This window comes from Trichechus manatus, unplaced genomic scaffold (genome assembly GCF_000243295.1).
Source record: "Trichechus manatus latirostris isolate Lorelei unplaced genomic scaffold, TriManLat1.0 scaffold00022, whole genome shotgun sequence".
Taxonomy (NCBI): domain Eukaryota; kingdom Metazoa; phylum Chordata; class Mammalia; order Sirenia; family Trichechidae; genus Trichechus; species Trichechus manatus.
The window spans coordinates 8,425,484-8,445,970 of NW_004443958.1; the positions used below are offsets into that span (position 1 = coordinate 8,425,484).

Genomic DNA, 20,487 nt, shown 5'->3' on the forward strand with positions numbered 1-20,487 from the left:
ATATACATAGCCAAAGTTACACCATTTCAAAAGTTTCTACGTGGACAATTCAGTGACATCAATTACATTCTTCCAGTTGTGCTGTTATTCTCACTGTCCTTTTCCAAATTATTCCATCACCATTGTCTTCAACTCACTGTCCCCTAGGCTTCCCATCAAACCTTTTGAGTTGCTGTTGTCAGTTTGATCTCACATAGATAATTCTTTTTTTTTTTTGTAACTTAGATGAAGGTTTACAGAACAAATAGTTTCTCATTAAACAGTTAGTACACATATTGCCTTATGACATTGGTTAACAACCCCACGACGTGTCAACACTGTCCCTTCTTAACCTTGGGTTCCCTATCACCAGCTTTCTTGTCCCTTCCTGCCTTCTAGTCCTTGTCCCTGGACTGCTGTGCCTCATTAGTCCTGTTTTGTTTTATGTGACTGTCCAATCCCTGGCTGAACGGTGAACCTTGGGAGTAACTTCACCTCTGAGCTAAAAGGATGTCCGGGGGCTGTACTCTCAGGGTTTATCCAATCTGTCAGGCCAGTAAATATGGTCTTTTTTCATGAGTTAGAATTTTGTTCTACATCCTTCTCCAGCTCTGTCCAGGACCCTCTCTTGTGAACCTGGTCAGAGCAGTCAGTGGTGGTAGCCGGGCACCATCTAGCTATACAGGACTCAGTCTGGTGGAGGCCGTAGTAGCTGTGGTCCATTAGTCCTTTGGACTGATCTTTTCCTTGTTTCCTGTTCTCTTCGTTCTCTGGCAATGAGCGTTTTTTGTGGCATCTCTAGACAGTGAGTTCCTGGAAAGCAAGGTTATGTCTTCATCTTTTCATCCCCAACACCTGTCTAGTCCTTCACACTTAGTAAGTGTCCAGTAAAAGGGTTACTGAATAATGTCGTGTGACGAGAGGATTTTTAAGACAGCAATATAACCCTTAGTATTAAAAATCTAAGTGCTTATAAAAGATACAAATAAAAGAAGTGCATTTTTCTATAGTAAAAGCTGTTTTAAAGTACTACTAGTAAAAGCTACATTGCCTATTCACAGGAGAAAGAACAAAAGAAATTTAGGGAAAAAAACGAAGAATGTATTATGTTTCGGCTTTGGTTTTGGTTAATTGCAACCTTATTATTTAGTGTATCTGTGTGAGGAGAGGATGAATGGGTGTTATATCTTGGTGGTATGCTAGTCCGCAAGAGCCAGTTGTGATTGTGTGTATCTCTTCCCAAATCCACATTCTGTGACCTCAGATTGGTGTTTTGAAGTCAGCCACAGTGGGGTATTTACACCACATAAATTGGCAAACACTACAAATCAGGGCAGAAAGCTGACTGTTAAAACATTAATCAGCACACCACTGGAATAAACTGTTTTTAGCCATTTGGCAACTTCAGTTCCAAAGACAAATGTCAGGTTTGCCCTAGGAGTTGATTCAGATTTGCTTGACCTTAGCATTTCTCGCCTTCAAGTTTAACAGTATATCTCCTGGAGCCATCAATGAGGGAAAAAAAAATCACTGTCCCACTCCTGGGTTTGCTACTCAAAGTATGGTTTATGGAGTGTTTCATTTAAGAAGCATTCAGTTATTTGCTTTGAGCTGGGGATCATGCTGGGTGCTTGGGCACAAAGTTGAGCAAGGCACTGTCCTTACAAAACAAATTCCCTCAAAGTCATGATGACTGTTTCCTTGCTTTTCCTTGCAGTGCAAACCGAAAAACCAAACCCGTTGCTGATGAGTCGATTCCGACTCGTAGAGACACTATAGGACAGAGTAGAACTGCCTCATAGGGTTTCTAAGGAGTGGCTGGTGGATTCAAACTGCTGATCTTTTGGTTAGCAGCCAAGCTCTTAACCACTGTGCCACCAGAGCTCCGCCATGTAGTGCAGTAACTGTCAAAGCATTTTATTTGGCAAGGGGAGAGAGAGAGGCAGATTTGGGGCTGTCTTTCCTAGAATATTCTTATGTGAATCCAAATTTATAGTTGGTTTTAACTGGATACCATAAGAAACATTGTTGGCACTAAGCTCAGTGCTTCTGCATGCACTCAATGTTACATTGTCATTGTGGACACAGATGAAAGTGTGTGCTTTATAAGCTATTGTAGAAGTGCTTCAGGCAAGAAACATCACAAACTTTTTTTTTCCCCTATTCCTTTGTTCAACAAAGGAAATCCTTGCAGAAGATTTCAACTAATGGTGGATTAATTTATGTTTACCCTCCATTTTCTGGTCTTGTTAATAATGGATAGATAATGTTTTTTAACAAAATATTAAGTGACCTCATCCAGATGTGATTTGGACTTTTTCTCTGGAAATTACCTGGAAATCAACAATGTTTGTTATAACCACATAAAGCAAATAGCTCAGAGACAGCTAATGCTTTGTTACTCAATATGTTGGAAGTTGGAAGATAAATTAATGGGCACAGTCCGGCAACTAAGTAATTCGTGTTGCCCCAGGTAATCTTTCTTCCTCGCTTGAGTAGTCCCTCTTTTAACACTGTGAGGTAATTGAAATGACAGGGATTTACTAAAGAAATCCTCCTTGTTTGCTGAAACCCAGGGAAGAGAAATCTACCCTTAACGCTAGTAACCGCCCAGTGCTGTGCCTCCCCTTTTTTGTCTCTCATTTCACTGTGAATACTCCCTCACTGTCCTGTCCATCTTGAGACGCAGTGTAATGTAATGGTTAAGAGCACAGGACCTTGGATCTAGATTGCCTGGGTGGAATCTCAGCTGTAAGCTTACTGTATCCTTGGGCAAGGTAATTAACCTTTGTGTGCATCTGTTTTCTCATCTGTAAAATAGGGAGAACAACAACAATAATAAATATGCTAATATACACAGAACACTTATTCCAGTGCTTGTGACATAGTAAGCATGCTCTAAGTCTTAGCTTCTACTGCTAACATAGACTAGAAGTGGCATGAGGGCAGAAGCTTTTCTGTCTTATTTCCTGCTGTATTCCAAACAGCCAGCATTCGGCTTGACTTGTAGTGGAATTCAATATATATTGTGGAAGAACCAAAGAGCTTGCATGTTTGCATTAGCAAAACTGTAGTGGTTTTACTACATGACAAATTGTATTTGAGTATATTAAAAATTATTTTCCTAAGCTTTTTATTTGATTTAATGCTGGGTTATATATATGTATGTATTATAATATAATTTTTATCCTGAGAGTATTTCAATTTAAGTAAAATTATACACACACACACACACACACGTACACATACATATACACAGTAAAACCTGTGAGAGCTGGAACTTGATGGGACTGCCTTGTTTTTCTGGGTCTCGCAAGTTTTCGCCTTTGATGGGGTGCAGTCTTACCACTTTTCTATCCTCTCTATTAGTGGAAAATACTTGCGTTTTCCTTCTCTGACAGGTTTCCACCTTACACAGTTTCCGACTTTCACGTTTTACTCTGTGTGTGTGTGTGTGTGTGTGTGTATGTATTTTTTTCTAGGAGTATCTCAATGTAAGCAAATACAAACACACACACACACACACACACACACACACACACACACACACACACACACAGAGGCAGTCCCTGGATGACAAATGAGTTCTGTTCCTAAATCTGTCTTTAAGTCAAATTTGTACGTAAGTTGGAACAGTTAGGTACGGTTTGTATCTACCATCAGTCAAGTGTTTGTCTTAGTATATAGTGTACCTTTCTATGTATAAAAACATTAAAGAAACACTTTCAGATACACTAAAACATTTTTAACATAATAATACATTAATAATAATAATAATGTTTTGATGCACATTGTAAAGTAGCACCTGTTTGTTACCATGAACCATTGTATGTACCTGGGATTTTTTAATATAATAGGCTTTAAGGGAGTTTGTAACTACGGGTTGTACGTAAGTCAGACTTTTGTAACCTGAGGAATGCCTGTGTGTGTGTGTATGATTTTTTTCTAGGATTATCTCAGCTTAAGTAAACCTAAATTTTATATATTTTTTCCTAGGTGTATCTCAATTTAAGTAAACTTATTTTATAGAAATTTAAACCTGAAGCTTTGATAGTTTTGATTACTGGTTTAATAATAACTATTGCTTCTGCAGTATTTATGCAAGTCAGAAGTTGGTTTTATAAAGCCATCTCCCTGTCAAGATGTACTGAACAAAAATTAAGATCTAATCCTTCTAAAATGATTTTGAAGGTGACTTTTATGAAATAATCCAACATGACACTTTCTTCTTTAAAGTAGCAAATGCTTTACTTGCACTGAAGGCTGGCTGGTTAGAGTCAGGCTCACTGCAGGTGCTCCTTCAAATGGGACATGAATGTCATGGGATCCCTCCTCTTATCCTCAATGCAAGGGGTGAAGAACGCTGATGTGAATGAGCTGCAGGAGATCGCCTCCGAACCTGACAGCACTCATGTGTACAATGTTGCGGAATTTGATCTGATGCACACTGTTGTAGAGTCCCTGACCAGGACTGTCTGCTCCAGAGTGGAAGAACAGGACAAGGAAATCAAAGGTAAAGCCAATAACAGAGAGCGGTGGTTTTGTGGAGGGAGGGTGATATTACCCCGCACAAAAGTCTCTTGTGGGTTATGGAAGTTCTTGATGTTTTTCATGTTGGCTTTCTGAATTGAGTCTTTTAGTCCCCTAAGACCTGATTCCTCATTGTAGAAAAGGGAGTGTACGGACAGGTTTTGTGGAGGTGAAAGGGATACATTACCTACTAGATGATTTTCTCTGTGGTGTTACATTTAGAACATCATGTTTTTTTTCTTTTTTTACATTAAACTTTTAATGTTGAGATAATCGTAGAGTCACATACACATTTGAGAAATGATATAGAGAGATATGGTGTATACTTTAACCTGCTTCCCTCAATGGCAGCATCCTGCAAAACTGTAGTACAATATCACAACCAGGATATTGAATTGATATAGTCAAGATACGGAACGTTTCCACCACCACGAGTATCTCTTGTGTTGCCCTTTATAGCCACACACCACACCCGCTTTCCTCCTACCCTACTCTCTCCCTAACCCTTGATAACCATTAATCTGCTCTCTATTTCTATCATTCTTTCATTTCAAAAATGTTGCATACATGGAACCATACAATATGTAATCTTTTGGGAGTGGCTTTTTAATTCCAGGATAATTTCCTGGAGATTCATCCAAGTTGTACGTGTCAATAGTTTTTCCTTTTTATTGCTGTGTAGTATTTTTGGGTATGGATGTACCACAGTTTGTTTAAGCATTCACCCACTGAAGAACATCTGGGTTGTTTCCTGTTTTGGCTGTTAGGAAAAAAGCTGCTACGAACATTTGTATACAAGTTTTGGTATGAGTTTTTATTTCTCTGGGATAGTGACCACGAGTGAAATTGTTGGATCATATGATAGTTGCATGTTTAGTTTTTTAAGAAACTGCCAAACTATTTTCCAGATTGGCCGTACTATTTGGTATTCCCACCAGCAGTGGATGAGTCATCCAGTTTCTATGCATCTTTGCCAACATTTATTATTGTTACTTTTTTTTTTTTTTTTTAGCTATTGGTGTGTGGTGATATCACATTGTGGTTTTAATTTGCATTTCCTGGTGGCTAATGAAGTTTAGCATCTTTCCATGTGCTTAATTGCCATCTGTATATCTTCTTTGGTGAAATGTTCATTTCTAATTGGATTTTTGTTGTTATCGTTTGCTTGTTTTTCTTTTTTACTGTTGAGTTTTGAGAGAGTTTTTAATCCATATCCTAGATACTAATCCCTTGTTGGATATGTGGTTTGGAAATATTTTCTCCCAGTCTGTAGGTTGTCTTTTCATCCTAACAGGGTCTTTTGCAGAACACAATTTTTAAATTTTCATGAAGTCCAATTTATCATTTTTTCACTTTATGGATAGCTCTTTAGGTGCTGCATCTAAGAACTCTTTGCCTGGCCCTACATCTCGAAGATTTTCTGATTTTTTTTCTAAAACTTTTATAGTTTTACAAGTAAGTCCATGATCCATTCTGAGTTAATTTTTGTAGAAGATTTGAAGTTTCGTTCAAAGTTCATATTTTGCCTATGGATGGCCACTTGCTCCAGCACCATTTGTTGAGAAGGCTGGCTTTCCTTCATTGACTTGCTTTGCACCTTTGTCGAATGTCTTTTGGGAATATTTATGTACATACATTTTATTCCATCTCAGACTTCCATCTGTCTCAAATCTTTATGCCGTCATTTGCTTTAACATGTACATGACACACACAAAGTGCTTGTGTAGCTGTCTAGCTCATAGCGGACAATCAGTATATGTTCCTTTTTCTTTTTTTTTTTTCACTTTTAGATATTGGCCATTTGTTGCATTGAAGCCTTCAGTACAGAGTATGTCCTCTGATGCTTAAAAACACAGGCCTTGGTGTCAAAATATGCCTGGACATCAATCTCAGCTCTGCCACTTAATGTCATTGTGCCTTGGTTTTCTCACCTACAAAATAGGGGCAATAATTATAACTGCTGAGAATTCAATGATATACTTCTAAATAGCTTATAAGAGTACCTTTATATACACACATGCTTAATTAATATTGAATAATAGTATACTGTAGCAATGTCTTTATCTAAGAAAGTTTCTTGGATCAGGGATTATGTGTTATTTAAGTTCATATCCTCAGAATCTAGCATAGTGCCTGGTATCTAATAAAGACTTAAATGTTTGAATTATTTGAATGAAGAAACTTAGGAATGAATAAATTATTTAGGAATAAGTTTCCTAATAATGAATCAACTTATCTAGAGATAAGTATCTTAGAAGCAGCACAATATCAATAGTCATTTCTGATGAATGGGATTTCCTAGATTCAAGAAATAACTTTGGGAAAGAGGCTTATTTTATGTGTTTCTTTAATTTTGCCTCAGCCCTTGCCACCATTGGGCCACCTACAGAGTTGATTACTTCTGAAGTCACTGCCAGAAGCTTTATGGTTAACTGGACTCATGCCCCAGGAAATGTGGAAAAATACAGAGTCGTGTATTATCCTACCAGGGGTGGAAAACCAGACGAGGTAATAAGGAGACAATATTTTCAAGCAATTCTTTTCATTCTCTCAAGTCTTCTAGAGTAGTGAGAACACGATAATAATTTATATATGAGGAGATTATTTTGCTCCAAACATTTAAATTATTTGATTGAAATACATTTCTGTGTGTCTATATTGTTCTTTCTCTGGACTGTATATTTACACCTTTTCTTCTTACCTCTCCATCACATACCCTCAACACTGGTCAAGGTCTCCATTTCTAGCACAATTTGTTTTGCCTTTTTTTTTTTTTTTTTAACTTTTTAAAATTAATGAGTTTTAACTGGCCGGGGCCCCCTTTTGCTATTCATACATTCTTTCTTCTTTGGGAGTGGTTTCTGCCTTAATGAAGTCTATATGTTCCAAATTATGTGGTCACGTAATCTAGTCCTTCAGGGTTTGGAGTTTCCTGGACATTTGTGGAGAACAGTATAATGGAGAAGCCATAATAAAGCAGTGGTGGTCGGCCTTTTTCATAAGTTGGCCAACCTGAGTGAGAATACCTATTGCCAGATGACTGGATCTCTCTGGTTTCCTACCTTTGATACAGTAATTCACAGGGACTACAATAAAACATGATGACATCTCCCTTTCCTTTTGTTGCTCTAACCTCTGATTGACCTCAGTGTGTTTCGCAATTTGTCCTGTATTATGGCAGGATTTATGATTTTTTTTTTTAAGTGTTAGACAAGTAGATCATAGAGTTTTAAATCATCTGGACTGAAAAAAAAAAACCAAAAAACCAGAATGCTTCCAATGGTTCTGTCTTTTCATGACTAATAAGTCTTTAAAATGCTTCCCAAAGCTCCATGGAAAAATATTGCAAGTCTACTGTTAATAAGTGAATGTGACTAGGAAAATAATTAGCCCAAGAATGACACAGTTTCCATTAGATATGAGTTAATAAGGGACTTTTGGACACGTTCCATAAAAGGTGCACTTGAATTCTACACTTCATGTAGGAATTCAAGGAGCGTTGACCACCATGGCACCATGATGGAAAAGAGGATGTGGCACAAGTAAGAAAACATTTAATAAAAGGTTCTTGCTCCAGATATTTTTGCTTTGTGATTTCGGTTCTGCATGTGAGGTATTCCATGCTCTCATCCCTTGAACTTTTTTTTAAACAGGTGGTGGTAGATGGTAGTGTGTCTTCCACGGTGCTGAAAAACTTGATGTCTTTAACTGAATATCAGATAGCAGTCTTTGCAATATATTCCCGCACTGCTAGTGAAGGCCTCCGTGGAACTGAAACTACACGTATGTATTTTATCCTACCCCACTTCCACCCTTGTACAGCATTGCCTAGGTGGCCTTTCCTTTGAGTTAGAATTCTGTGTAGGCTGCACTGATAGGCATACTGAATCAAATTCATAGAAAATAGTTGCCATGCCCTACATAGTACTGGGTCCATGCTGTAGTTGGCGTTTTGAAGGTGCTATGTATTGGGAGGGTTGTTAGAAAACTCTGGTATGTTTAGGAGACAGCAACCTCTATGGCAAAGGGTGCAAAATACATTAATTTATTAAACAGATATTTAGTGATGGCCTGTTATAAGCCAAGCACTGTGTTAACCACACAATCAATGGTGAATGCAATGACATAGAACTACAGGTACCTCATGGCCAACTGGAAAAAACGAATGTTACAAATGCTAAAAAAAAAAAAAAAAAAAAACCAACGATACAGGTGGTCCTCACTTTGCATGACACCATATTAGCTGAAGTTTGTGCATATCGGTGCCGAATCCTTACTTTGCACGGTTCTATGGTAATGAAGATCAGTGAGAACACTACGCCAGTATGCATGGGTTTTAGTTAACATGGTATTGTATAATGTGAGGACTGGCAGCATACAATTACAATCTTTGATATGTATTCTGAAAAGAAGACCATATGGTGATTTAATAGTATATAGCAGGGAATTTGGCTTAGTCTGAGAAATTTGAGGGCTGAGAGGTTGGGAAGGCATTATGTATCCAGTACATGGCACACAGGAAACATTCAGTAAGTGGAAGTTGTTATTGCTGTTTTTTCATTATTTTATCAGGGTATAATGATGGATGGAATTTAACTAAATAAAGCAGGGACATAGAATGTGTGTGAGGGTATTTGGGGCAGCCCAGGAAGAGTCTTCCAAGTAGAGGAAGCAACATGTACAGCAGAAGCATGGGAAACCTGAGTAATTAAAAGAAGGTTACTCTGCTTAGGCCCCCAAAGAGTGAGGGGAAGAGGAGAGTGGTGCCACATGAGGATGGAGGGGTAGACATATCATGATGGGCCATGTGGAGGGTTTTGTTATCTTCAAGAATACTAGCAAAACCCTGGAGGCTTTTAAGCAGGACTAAGAGTACTGCTTAAGAAGAGGACATGGAATGAGGGATATCATTGCTCATGTCAGATGGATCCTGACTGAAAGCAGAGAATACCAGAAAGATGTTTACCTGTATTTTATTGACTATGCCAAGGCATTCAACTGTGTGGATCACAACAAATTATGGATAACATTGAGAAGAATGGGAATTCCAGAACACTTAATTGTGCTCATGTGGAACCTGTGCATAGACCAGGAGGCAGTTGTTTAAACAGAACAAGGCAATATCGCGTGGTTTAAAAATCAGGAAAGGTGTGTGTCAGGGTTGTATCCTTTCACCATAATTATTCAGTCTGTAGGGTGAGCACATTATCTGAGAAGCTGGACTATATGAAGAAGAACGTGATATCAAGATGGGAGGAAGACTCATTAACAACTTGAGATATGCAGGTGACACAACCTTGCTTGCTGAAAGTCAAAAGGACTTGAAGCACTTACTGATGAAGATCAAAGACTACAGCCTTCAGTATGGATTACATCTCAAAACGAAAACAAAAATCCTCACAACTGGACTAATAAGCAGCATCATGATAAATGGAGAAAAGATTGAAGTTGTCAAAGATTTCATTTTATTTGGATCCACGATCAACGCCCATGAAAGCAGCCTTCAAGAAATCAAATGACCTATTTCATTGGGCAAATCTACTGCAAAAGACCTCTTTAAAGTGTTAAAAAGCAAAGATCTCATTTTGAGGACTAAGGTGCGCCTGACCCAAGCCGTGGTATTTTCAATCACCTCATATGCATATGAAAGCTGTACAATGAATAAGGAAGACTGAAGAAGAATTCATGCCTTTGAATTATAGTGTTGGCGAAGAATATTGAATATACCATGGACTGCCAAGAAGAAGCAACAAATCTGTCTTGGAAGAAGTACAGCCAGAATGCTCCTCAGAAGAGAGGATGGCAAGACCTTGTCTCATGTACTTTGGACATGTCATCAGGAGGAACCAGTCCCTGGAGAAGGTCAGTGCAAAGAGGAAGACCCTCAACAAGATGGAATGACACGGTAGCTGCAACAGTGGACTGAAGCATAGCAATGATTGTGAGGATGGCACAGGACCGGGCAGTGTTTCATTCTGTTGTACATAGATAAGGTCACTGTGAGTTGGAACCAATTTGATGGCGCCTAACAACAACCACAACAACAAGAAGCCCTGGTGGCACAATGGTTAAACACTTGGCTGCTAACTGAATTTGGTGGTTCGATCCCACCCAGCGGCTCTGCGGGAGAAAGACCTGGAAATTTGTGACTGTAAAGATTATAGCCTAGAAAATCCTATGGCGGCAGTTCTGCTCTGTCACATGAGGTCTCTTTGAGTCAGAATCAACCCACTGGCACCTACTAATCAACCAGTGAAATTGATTTACATTTTTAAAAGATCACCAGGTCAGCATTGTGGAACATAGTGGAATGTAGCGAGAGTGGGTAGGGTGAGAGCAATTAGGAGACTGTTGCAGAGGGCCAAGGGAGAGATGGTGGTGCCAAGGACCAGAGTGGCAACAGGGAGGCAAAGAGAAGTGAGTGGATTCAAGAGAGATTTAAGTAGTGAGTGAGGTGTCAAGGAAGCCCAGTAGATTTCCAGAAGAGTGAAAACAAAGATGACAATTATAACAAAAAATTTTTGAAAATATGTCTATAGAAGTTGTCAAGGAGCTTTGTGGCTTCCTGCCCAGTACAATTCCAGTTTGTGGAAATTATGTTACATGTTTGTTATTTGCATTATTGCAACTAAAACAAACTTCTTAATACTAATCATTCCTTACCTGAGCATCCTTATGATAGTACACATAATTCAACACACAGGCACACACAGAATCATGTCGTTAGGTGCCATCGAGTCAGTTCCAACTCATAGCGACCCTGTGTGCAACGGAACAAACACTGCCTGGTCCTACACCACCTCACAATCGTTTGTTATGCTTGAGTCCATTGTTGCAGCCACTGTGTCAATCCACCTTGTTGAGGATCTTATTCATTTTTGCTGACTCTCTACTTTACCAAGCATGATGTCCTTCTCCAGGGATTGGTCGCTCCTGATAACATGTCCAAAGTATGTGAGATGAAGTCTCGCCATCCTTGCTTTTAAGGAGCATTCTGGCTGTACTTCTTCCAAGACAGATTTGTTTGTTCTTCTGGCACCATGAGTCATAGGACAAGATAATTTTAAAACATCACAATCACCTATTTATTCAGTCATTTTAAACACTAAGTTCCAACGATGAGCTGGACACTATATAAAGATGGACTAAAAACTCTGCCTCTGACAGAACAACAATGTAAAAAATCCCCAGGACCATCTGACATTATTGAATATCTGACAAGTGCCAGGCACAATGCGATAATTCTTGGTAGGCTGTTGGATTTATCCCTGGCCAAAATCTTTGAGGCTCTTGTTAAGAACTCCAGCATTGCAGAAATATTTTAAACATAGTCACTGCCTTCAGGATTTTTTTTTTTTTTTATCCTACTAAGGGGGAATGCAAACTAAGGACATTCAAGCAAATTAGTGCCATTAAGGGCTATAGGCCCTCCAGTGGAAGTATGTACAGGGAGCTGCGAGTCCCAGCAAAGACCTGAGCTAGAACATTCTGGTTAGAAAAGAAGGCAGGGCTAGATTATGGAGGACCTTGAATTACATTTGGAAACCACAATGTTTCATGTTATTCATTGACTTTTTTTTTTAAGTCAGAAACTTGAAATTTATCCATAATCTCTTTGTCCCTCCCCTCTAACCTGGCCCAACTTATTTCTTGATTATTTCATCTTTCCTTTGCTACTTAGTCATGCCCCTCTACTGTCTCTGATTGAATGTGTCAATGAGCATTTATTCATCCAAGAATTCGTTCATTCACCCAACCATTCTGTCATTTACTGAATGACCCAAAAGACATTTTTAATGGCTGCCACATGCCAGACTCTGTACTACTTGATGGGTAGAGTGGTGCCCCTGCCCTTGACTGGCTTCCAGAGAATCGTGCACATCACTGTAGTGGGATTTAAGAAAACTAGAAGAGGTTATCCCTGGTTTCAAAACATTCACTATGTTTACCCTCCCAGCAGGGGCTTATGTGGTTTTCGTGAACAGCTTTAAGGATGAACGTTATCTGAAAAATAAGCCATGTTCACTTTGTAAATAGTAGCACATGGATACTTTGAAATATGTGAATGCGCTTATAAATGGCTGAACGCTGAAAAAAATTTCCTCTTGCAGTTGCTTTACCCGTGGTTGCTGACCTTGAACTGTATGATGTGACTGAGAACAGTCTGCGGGTCAAATGGAACACAGTGCCTGGGGCATCGGGGTACCTGATACTCTATGCACCTCTCACTGAGGGTCTGGCTGAGGATGAAAAAGAGGTAACCACCCACTGTCTGCTAGATCCCTAGAATCCTTAACTTCCTTAAAATAATTGTACTATAATATTTCAATTTAGTAAATTTATAAAATTCAGACAAGCAATTGGAAAAAAAAATCCAGGACACAAAACATTTGTAATCCCACCACCTAGAGATAGCCATTGGTAACATTTAGTTAACAATCTTTTATCAACGCATTTAAAAATATGTATTTTGTTGTTGAGAATTTACGCAGAAAAACATACAGCAATTCAACAGTTTCTACACGTACAATTAGTGACATTGACTACACTCTTTGAGTTGTGCAACCATTGTCACCCTCTTTTTCTGAGTTGTTGCTCCCCCATTAGCACAAACTTTCTATCTCCTAAGGTTTCTGTCTAATCTTTTGAGTTGCTATTGTCAATTTGATCCCATATAGATAGTTCTTAAAAGACCATAATGCTCAAGGCAGATATTTTTTACTAGTTAAGCTAAGCTATTGTTTGGTTTTAGGAATACTTCAGGGGATATTTTTGCCCTAAGGTTTAATGATTATCTCAGGGCATAAGTTTCAGGGGTTCATCCAGTCCCCATGGATCCAGAAAGTCTGGATTCCATGAGAATTTGCAATTCGATTCTGCATTTTCTCCCTTTTGATCAGGATTCTTCTATAGAATCTTGGATCAAAATGTTGAGTAATGGTAGCTGGGCACCACCCAATTCTTCTTCAATGAACTTTAACCACAACAAATGGGGTGATTACTGTACATACTATCTTGTAGCCTGCTGCTTTCATTAAGTTCATTGTGAATACTTTTCCATTCCATTAAATAGTATTCTATATGGTCATTGTAATGGCTGGAGAGTACTCTTTTGTTGGTTTCTGCTGGGACATGTTTGATTAATCCCATGTTACTAAATAGCTTGCTATATAGATAATGTTTTTGTGAATATTCTTGATGATGCATCTTTGCATGGTTGCCAGGTTATTAGATAAACTCCTAGAAATGGAGTTTCTTTTTCAAAGGTTGTACAAATTATTAAAGCTTATACTAGGTGTTTCTAATTAGCTCTATAGAAAATTCTTATAATTTATATTGCTATATGCAGTGTATGAATTAAAGTTCCCCCATAGACACTTCTAATTTTTTAAAGTTTTTACTAATTTGAGATGTAGACAAATATATCTCATTGATTTGATTTTTTTGCATTATTTCAAATAATGCGTCAAATGATTTCTTTTAGTTCTGATTTTTAATTTCTAGAGGCAGTTGCTAAAATGCAGACATTCAAGAAATAAAGAGGAAGTATCTGAGACACTTGGAAATGCTTTGACCAGGCAGGTGGAATGGATGAGTGAGGCAGAACCGGAACTTGGTTCTCAAAAATTGTCAGAAACCTGCCTCTTGATGCCAGAAATCTTTAAGGCTAAAAATATGATGAATTTGAGGGTAATGAACAGAGAATTGGCGACATGCTTCCTTTTATTTCCAAGGTTTAGACAGCTTTTACCCATTTGTACTTAATGTTCATCTGAACTATTCTGGCAGAAGAGAGACTTAAGAACTGATACTAGAGAGATACTCAACCTCACTAGGAAAGAGTGAAATAAAAAAGAAAGAAATATCAATTCATACCTGACATATTAGCAGAAAATAAGTCTGATAACGCATTGTGTTAGTGAGAACATAGCAAAAGAGAATCACTCATATACTGTTAGTAAGCAAGTAAATTAGTGGAGCCACTTCAGAAAAGAATTTGCATTATCTTGTCAAGTTGAGGAGCTCTGGTTGCACAGTGGTTAAGCATTGGGCTGCTAACCAAAAGGATGACAATTCAAATCTGACCAGCCACTCCTTGGAAACCCTGTGGGGCAATTCTCCTCTGTCCTGTAGGGTTGCCATGAGTCAGAATCGACTCAGTGGCAACGTGTTTGGTTTTTGGTTTTGTCAAGTTGAAGATACATACCATTTTTTAAAGGCATTTATCCTAGGGAAACACCCTGAAGGATTTTTCAGTGCAGGTACTTCATCAGATCAAAATACTTTAAACAACTAGCATATCCATCAATAGGGGAATGGAAAAACAATGGCGTATTTATATAACAGAATGCCACAAAGGAATTAAATAATGTCAACTCTGTGTTACATGGGTAGAAGTTGAAACAATATTGAGAGGAAAAATAAAAAATGGATTGTAAAAAGATGGTGTCTATATGGTCCCATTTATGCACATTGTTAAAGCACAAAGAACTATATATTGTTTACAGATGCATACATACGTATAAAGAAGTATAAAAATTGATCAGTGAGTTACACATCAGCATCAGGGTAGAGAAAAAGACTTCTGTGTTAATCTGAATATGTTCTTTTTAAAGAGATCTGAAGTCAATATGGCAAAATCTTGGCATTTATTAAATCTGAGTGGTGGCGACATCAGGGTATATTATACTATTTTCTGTGCATTTACATCTGTGAAGATATTTCAAAATTTAAAAGTAACATTGGCAGTAGTGCGACTGGCAACGATTGTAGAGATTTTTTTCTTCCTTTCCAAAACATAAATAAAACTATCCTGTGACTTGTCTCACAACAGGGGGTGTTAGCTAGTTTAACCGACTCCAAGGGTCAGCAAAGTTGTCCTAGAATCAAAAAGCAAATTGCCAAGTTGGGCGTCAACATGGGTTTATCTTTTCTGAACACTAGAAGGACTTGCAATCTGCTGGACAGTCCTCCTTCTTGAGTGGGACAGCCCAACTGGCCCAGCTCAATCAGTCTTGAGACAAAAACCGGGCATCCAGCCAGGGCACTGGTTAGAATTAATGAAGCAGTGAAAGAAGCCCATATGGCCCTGCCTCAAGCATGCTGGCCTGGAGCTCACACTCTTTCTAGAGAACATTCTCATTCAATTCCACCCACTCTCTTCGGGTGACCATGTACTAGACCTTGTTATTCTGGCTGCAGTTGCCATTTGTCCAGATATAAAGAGTTATCTTAAAAGAGCATGCAAGAGTACGTTCAGTTTTATATAGTTCCATGGTATCTGTTCCTAATATAAAATGGCATGAGGCAATTAAAAGAAATTATGGCTGTAGCTTGTTTGATGAAGGGATTGTGAGGAGACTCAAAATCTTATTCCACCAAGTCTCACCTTGACTCAGTTCCACTCTGTTCAGCATTAATAATACACGGTGGTAAATGATATGATAATGTGTTCTCTTCAGATGAAAATTGGAGAGACCCACACAGATGTTGAGTTGCGTGGTTTGTTGCCCAATACGGAATACACCGTCACCGTTTATGCCATGTTTGGAGAAGAGGCCAGTGATCCAGTTACAGGACAAGAAACAACATGTGAGTAGTCAAGTCAGAATCAGAAGGGGGTCCTTGAAGGTTTGCCAAAAGGCTATGGAATTAATCATTAGAACTCTGCAGAAATACCAGCACCTCTTTAAATAATTTCAGTGCAACAGCAAAGTGTTGTGTTTTTGTTTGTTTTTAATTTAGTCCCACAAAAACATGTGATTTATCCAGGGCAGGTGTGTTTTACACTGAGGAAGTTGGGGAGCCATTCGGAAGGTTTTGTGCAGGGGAGTGAAATGATGTGACTTATGTTTTTAAAAGATCACTCTGGCTACTCACTTGAGAGTAGTTGTATTGGGTGAAGATGGAAGCAGGGAGATCAGTTCGAGGCCATTGCAAAAATCCAAGCGTGAAGTAATAGTAGTGGCTTTCCCCAAGATGGTAGCAGTGGTAGTAAAAAGAAGTGGTCAGATTCTGAATATATATTGAAGGAATTGCTAATAGATTGGAAATGGGCCGTGAGAAGAGGTGTTCAGGATGACTCCAAGGTTTTTGTCCTCAGCAATGAGAAGAAAGGAGTTTCCATTTATTCAGAGGGAAAGACTGAGGGAGGAGCACACTGAGGGAAGGGCTGGAGTCAGTAGTTCAGTTTTTGACATGTTAAATTGGAGATGCCTAAATAGATACCCAAATGGAGATGACAAATGGGCTTCTCCCTCATTTTGCACATGGGAAATCATGGAGCAGAGAAGTAGAAAGGCTTTTCTGCAGTCATATGGTGGTTAAGTGGAATAGCTAAGACTTGATTCCAGGTGTCCTGGTTTTGATCCAGTAGGTTACCTATTTGTATCAAGCTACAATAATAGCTCTGACCTGAGAAAAAAGGTGCAGAAAATTTACTGAAATCTTATTTTTTCATAAGCACATGTAACGTATTCCTACTCTTCGTTCCCTGCAAAGATATCTCTTTTTCCCTATTTTTGTGAGACAATTCATCTGTTATTTTAGGGTTATAAGTTATTACTTGGGTGGTTATTTTTCATATGTAAGTAGTTCAGAAGTCAAGATGGTTGTTTCTTGTCTTTCTTACATGTATGTTATTTAAATAAAAAAATTTTTTTTCTCCCATTTACTGCCAAGTGCCTTTAAGTCCACCAAGAAACCTGAGAATCTCCAATATTGGCCCTAACAGTGCTCGATTAAGTTGGGACCCGACATCAACGAAGATCACTGGTTATCGAATTGTATATAACAATGTTGATGGGACTGAAATCAATGAGGTAAGTGGTGCCATATGAAGTATATTTTCTGGGTGGTTATGTGTTAATTATCTATTGCTGCATAACCAGTCATCCCAAGACATAGTGGCTTAAACAAACAATAACCATTAATCTCTCACACTTTTTCTGTGGTCAGGAATTGAGGAGAAGCTTGGATGTACAGTTCTGTCTTGGGCTCATTCATGAGGTTGTAGCCAGGTGGTGGCTGGAATGGGCGTCATCTTGAAGTTTTCTTTACTCATATGTCTGGTGCCTGACCTTGGAAGATAGGAACATCTGGGGGCTGGAGCATTTCTCTGTATCTCTAAGTAGGTTCTTTACATGATCTATCCAACACGGCAGCTTCAGAGGAGCTGGACTTTTTACATGTTGGCTCAGGAGCTCAAGACACAGGTCCAAAGACAGAGCAAGCCAGGCGAAAGCTATATTGCCTTTTATGATTCAGCCATAGAAGTCACATGATATCATCTCTACCATACTCTGTTGATACAAGATGTCACAACCCCTGCATGGATTTAAGGCTGAGGGGAACCCAGTTCCCATCTCTTGTGGGAGGCTTGCCGTTCACATTATAAAAGCAGTCTGTGAGATGGGAGATATCCATTGATGTGACCATTTTTGGAAAATGCAGTCTGTCACAGGGGCATAGGGTGGGGAAGTATGTATCTTTGTAGAAGTAATAAACTAGAAATGATGTCAATTTTTCTAGTTTATCCTTCCTCTTTTGGGTAAGCTGTCGTCTGAAGGACCTTAGTTAGATGAGCTTCAATTGAAAAACAAAGAATGCAAGTTTTGTGCAAAAAAACACTTTCAAATAATAGAAATTATGAAACCAATAAAGTACCTTGCGCACAGTGTCTACTATTTTTAGAAATTCATTCCTTGGAAATACGTCTTACGGGATAAATAGCAAAGTTGTTTTCATTTTTTTTCTTTATCTTGGTCCAAGAAGCTGTGATAGAGAGGGAAATATGTTGGATTATATCATTTCTATTTTCTGACCAAATAAAGCAAATAATTTCATATGCAGAGATAAAGACTTGCCTATAACTAAATTCAAGTGGTATTTTACAGAATGTACCCTCATATGGGGCATTGAGTAATGGATGGACAATATCTGCACATTTGCCAATGGTATAGAAGTGCTGTCCAAATGGACACATCTTTCATTACGCCTTCATGAATGCTGAGGACAAATATTTCTGATAAGGCTGGGATCATTTGGATTACATACTTTGTTTTTGAAGATAGGAGCTTGGAGTAGGAAAACAATTGAAACCCAAACCACCGATCTACATAGGTCTCTCTTTGTCACCAATAATAAATCAAATTACCTTCCCAAGAGTTGCAAATTCAGCTGTGTAGGAGGATCAGGCGGACAATGTAAATGAATGCATCAGGCCATTGAACGGGTAGAAGTAGTCACATCTGGAAAGAAATACACTCTGTTTTTCTTGAAACTTGAGGCTAACTTAGCTGTATTTGGTATTTCCACTTATGGGACATGAGTATAGAAGAAATTCTCTACTGTAAGAAAAACAGCAATTCAAGATTGATGATAAATGACAGTGGACACCTTGGCTTCAAAGTCAGGAACGCTAGGGGTGGTAGGGACTGATGTGTTGGAGAGTGTGTGTCCATCCAAGAGGCAGCTAGCCTTAGTGCCTGCAGATTGCTGCAGCAAAGAAATCCAGGCCTAGGGCTGCACAATCTTCTGACTGTGTAAGAGACTCCAGGAATTTCTATTTTTGTGTGAAACTTACCACTTTTAATACATTGTCTCATTAAACAACCAAAATAACACAACTCTATTTACCAGCCAGTGTTTGTTCATGTAAGCATCTTTCCTTGGTAATAATTTTTAATGATACAAAAATAATTTTTTTGAATGTATGTTAGTTATCTTTATACATTTAATTATATGATATAATAAATTACCTTGTGACCTCTTCTGGTATTTTGAGCTATTTGCCCTTACAAAAAATGGCCCCAGATAAATTTATCTGTTGGGAATGTATGTGTGCTTTCTTGTAGAGTTTTCTTTCAATTTCTACCTTGTGTTGTGCTGGGAAGCTAGAAAATTATGCTTGATAAATGGGCTCTAAGTGAAGATCAGAGAACACTTTATATGCGTTAGATGCATAAACAGTTTGTGGATTTTGCAACATTTGCTTTGACCGGTGTGTGTGTGTTTGTGTGTGTATGTTTACTTAATTCTTAATTTGTAGCCATGTAATTGAGAGCAGAGATTGCTGGATAAGCATCTTTTAAGTGACGTATTACTTCACTTAATTTTGGAATATATCATTTTAGGGGTGAATATTACTACTAGATTTTGCTTTAGCTTTGTTAATTTAAACTTCTATTTATAGAAAATGCAAAAATAGTGTTTTTAGAAAATTCTTTCTCCAGAACATTCTGGAATAAACTTCCAAATATCCCAGCTAAAATCCACTTAGTATATACTGTGTAATTAATTGTGAAAGCTTTTGCTTTAGACTCAGTCAATTAATATTTCTCTGCTTCATTATCCTCCCAGACTCCTTCCTTCCCTCTTTTCCTTTTTCATTCTGCTCCTCTGTTTTATTGTTTTCTCTCTGTTTGCTGTGTTATCCCTCCCCTGCAACTCTGACATTTGGGGGCCACAGAGGAAAAATGTAACAAGGCATTTAAACAAATATCTATGCTTTTTAAAAAAATTTAATTAATTTTGTAGTTGTTGAGAATGTACACAAAACATACTGTTTCTACATGTACTTCAGTGACCTTGATTACATTATTCTAGTTACACAACCATTCTGACCATTCTTTGCTGATTTGTTCCTCTCGTTAGCACAAACTCTCCACCCCCTAAGGTTCCTACCTAATCTTTTGAGTTGTCAGTTTGATCCCAGATATATAGTTGTTAAATGTCTATGGTGATGATGATGATGATGGTGGCAGCTCAGCTGAGACTGTTGAGTGCTCACCGTGGCAAGTCAGGCATTGTTCTGAGCACTTTACAGACAGCACTTCATGCAATCTTTACAGAACCAGATATCATCAAAGCATAACTTACCAACTAAACGCAGGCACTATCAGATTGCATTTACTGTGAAAGCGTTGGGGGAAGTGTACAAACATGATGGGAGTTAAGCGCTGCCATTTGAGTTTTTTT

The 20,487-nt window shown here is 38.4% G+C and overlaps 1 protein-coding gene across 1 annotated transcript in view; it reads left to right on the forward strand.

The window, feature by feature from the left end:
• The window catches only part of COL14A1 (collagen type XIV alpha 1 chain), a 266,930-nt gene that overhangs the window by 94,205 nt on the left and 152,238 nt on the right, over nucleotides 1-20,487 (forward strand). Inside the window, exons 10-15 of the mRNA XM_023728170.1 lie at nucleotides 4,331-4,492; nucleotides 6,872-7,017; nucleotides 8,163-8,292; nucleotides 12,621-12,766; nucleotides 15,972-16,101; nucleotides 17,191-17,330. Of these exons, the coding sequence (XP_023583938.1) occupies nucleotides 4,331-4,492; nucleotides 6,872-7,017; nucleotides 8,163-8,292; nucleotides 12,621-12,766; nucleotides 15,972-16,101; nucleotides 17,191-17,330 (854 nt within the window). The remainder of the gene's footprint in view (nucleotides 1-4,330; nucleotides 4,493-6,871; nucleotides 7,018-8,162; nucleotides 8,293-12,620; nucleotides 12,767-15,971; nucleotides 16,102-17,190; nucleotides 17,331-20,487) is intronic.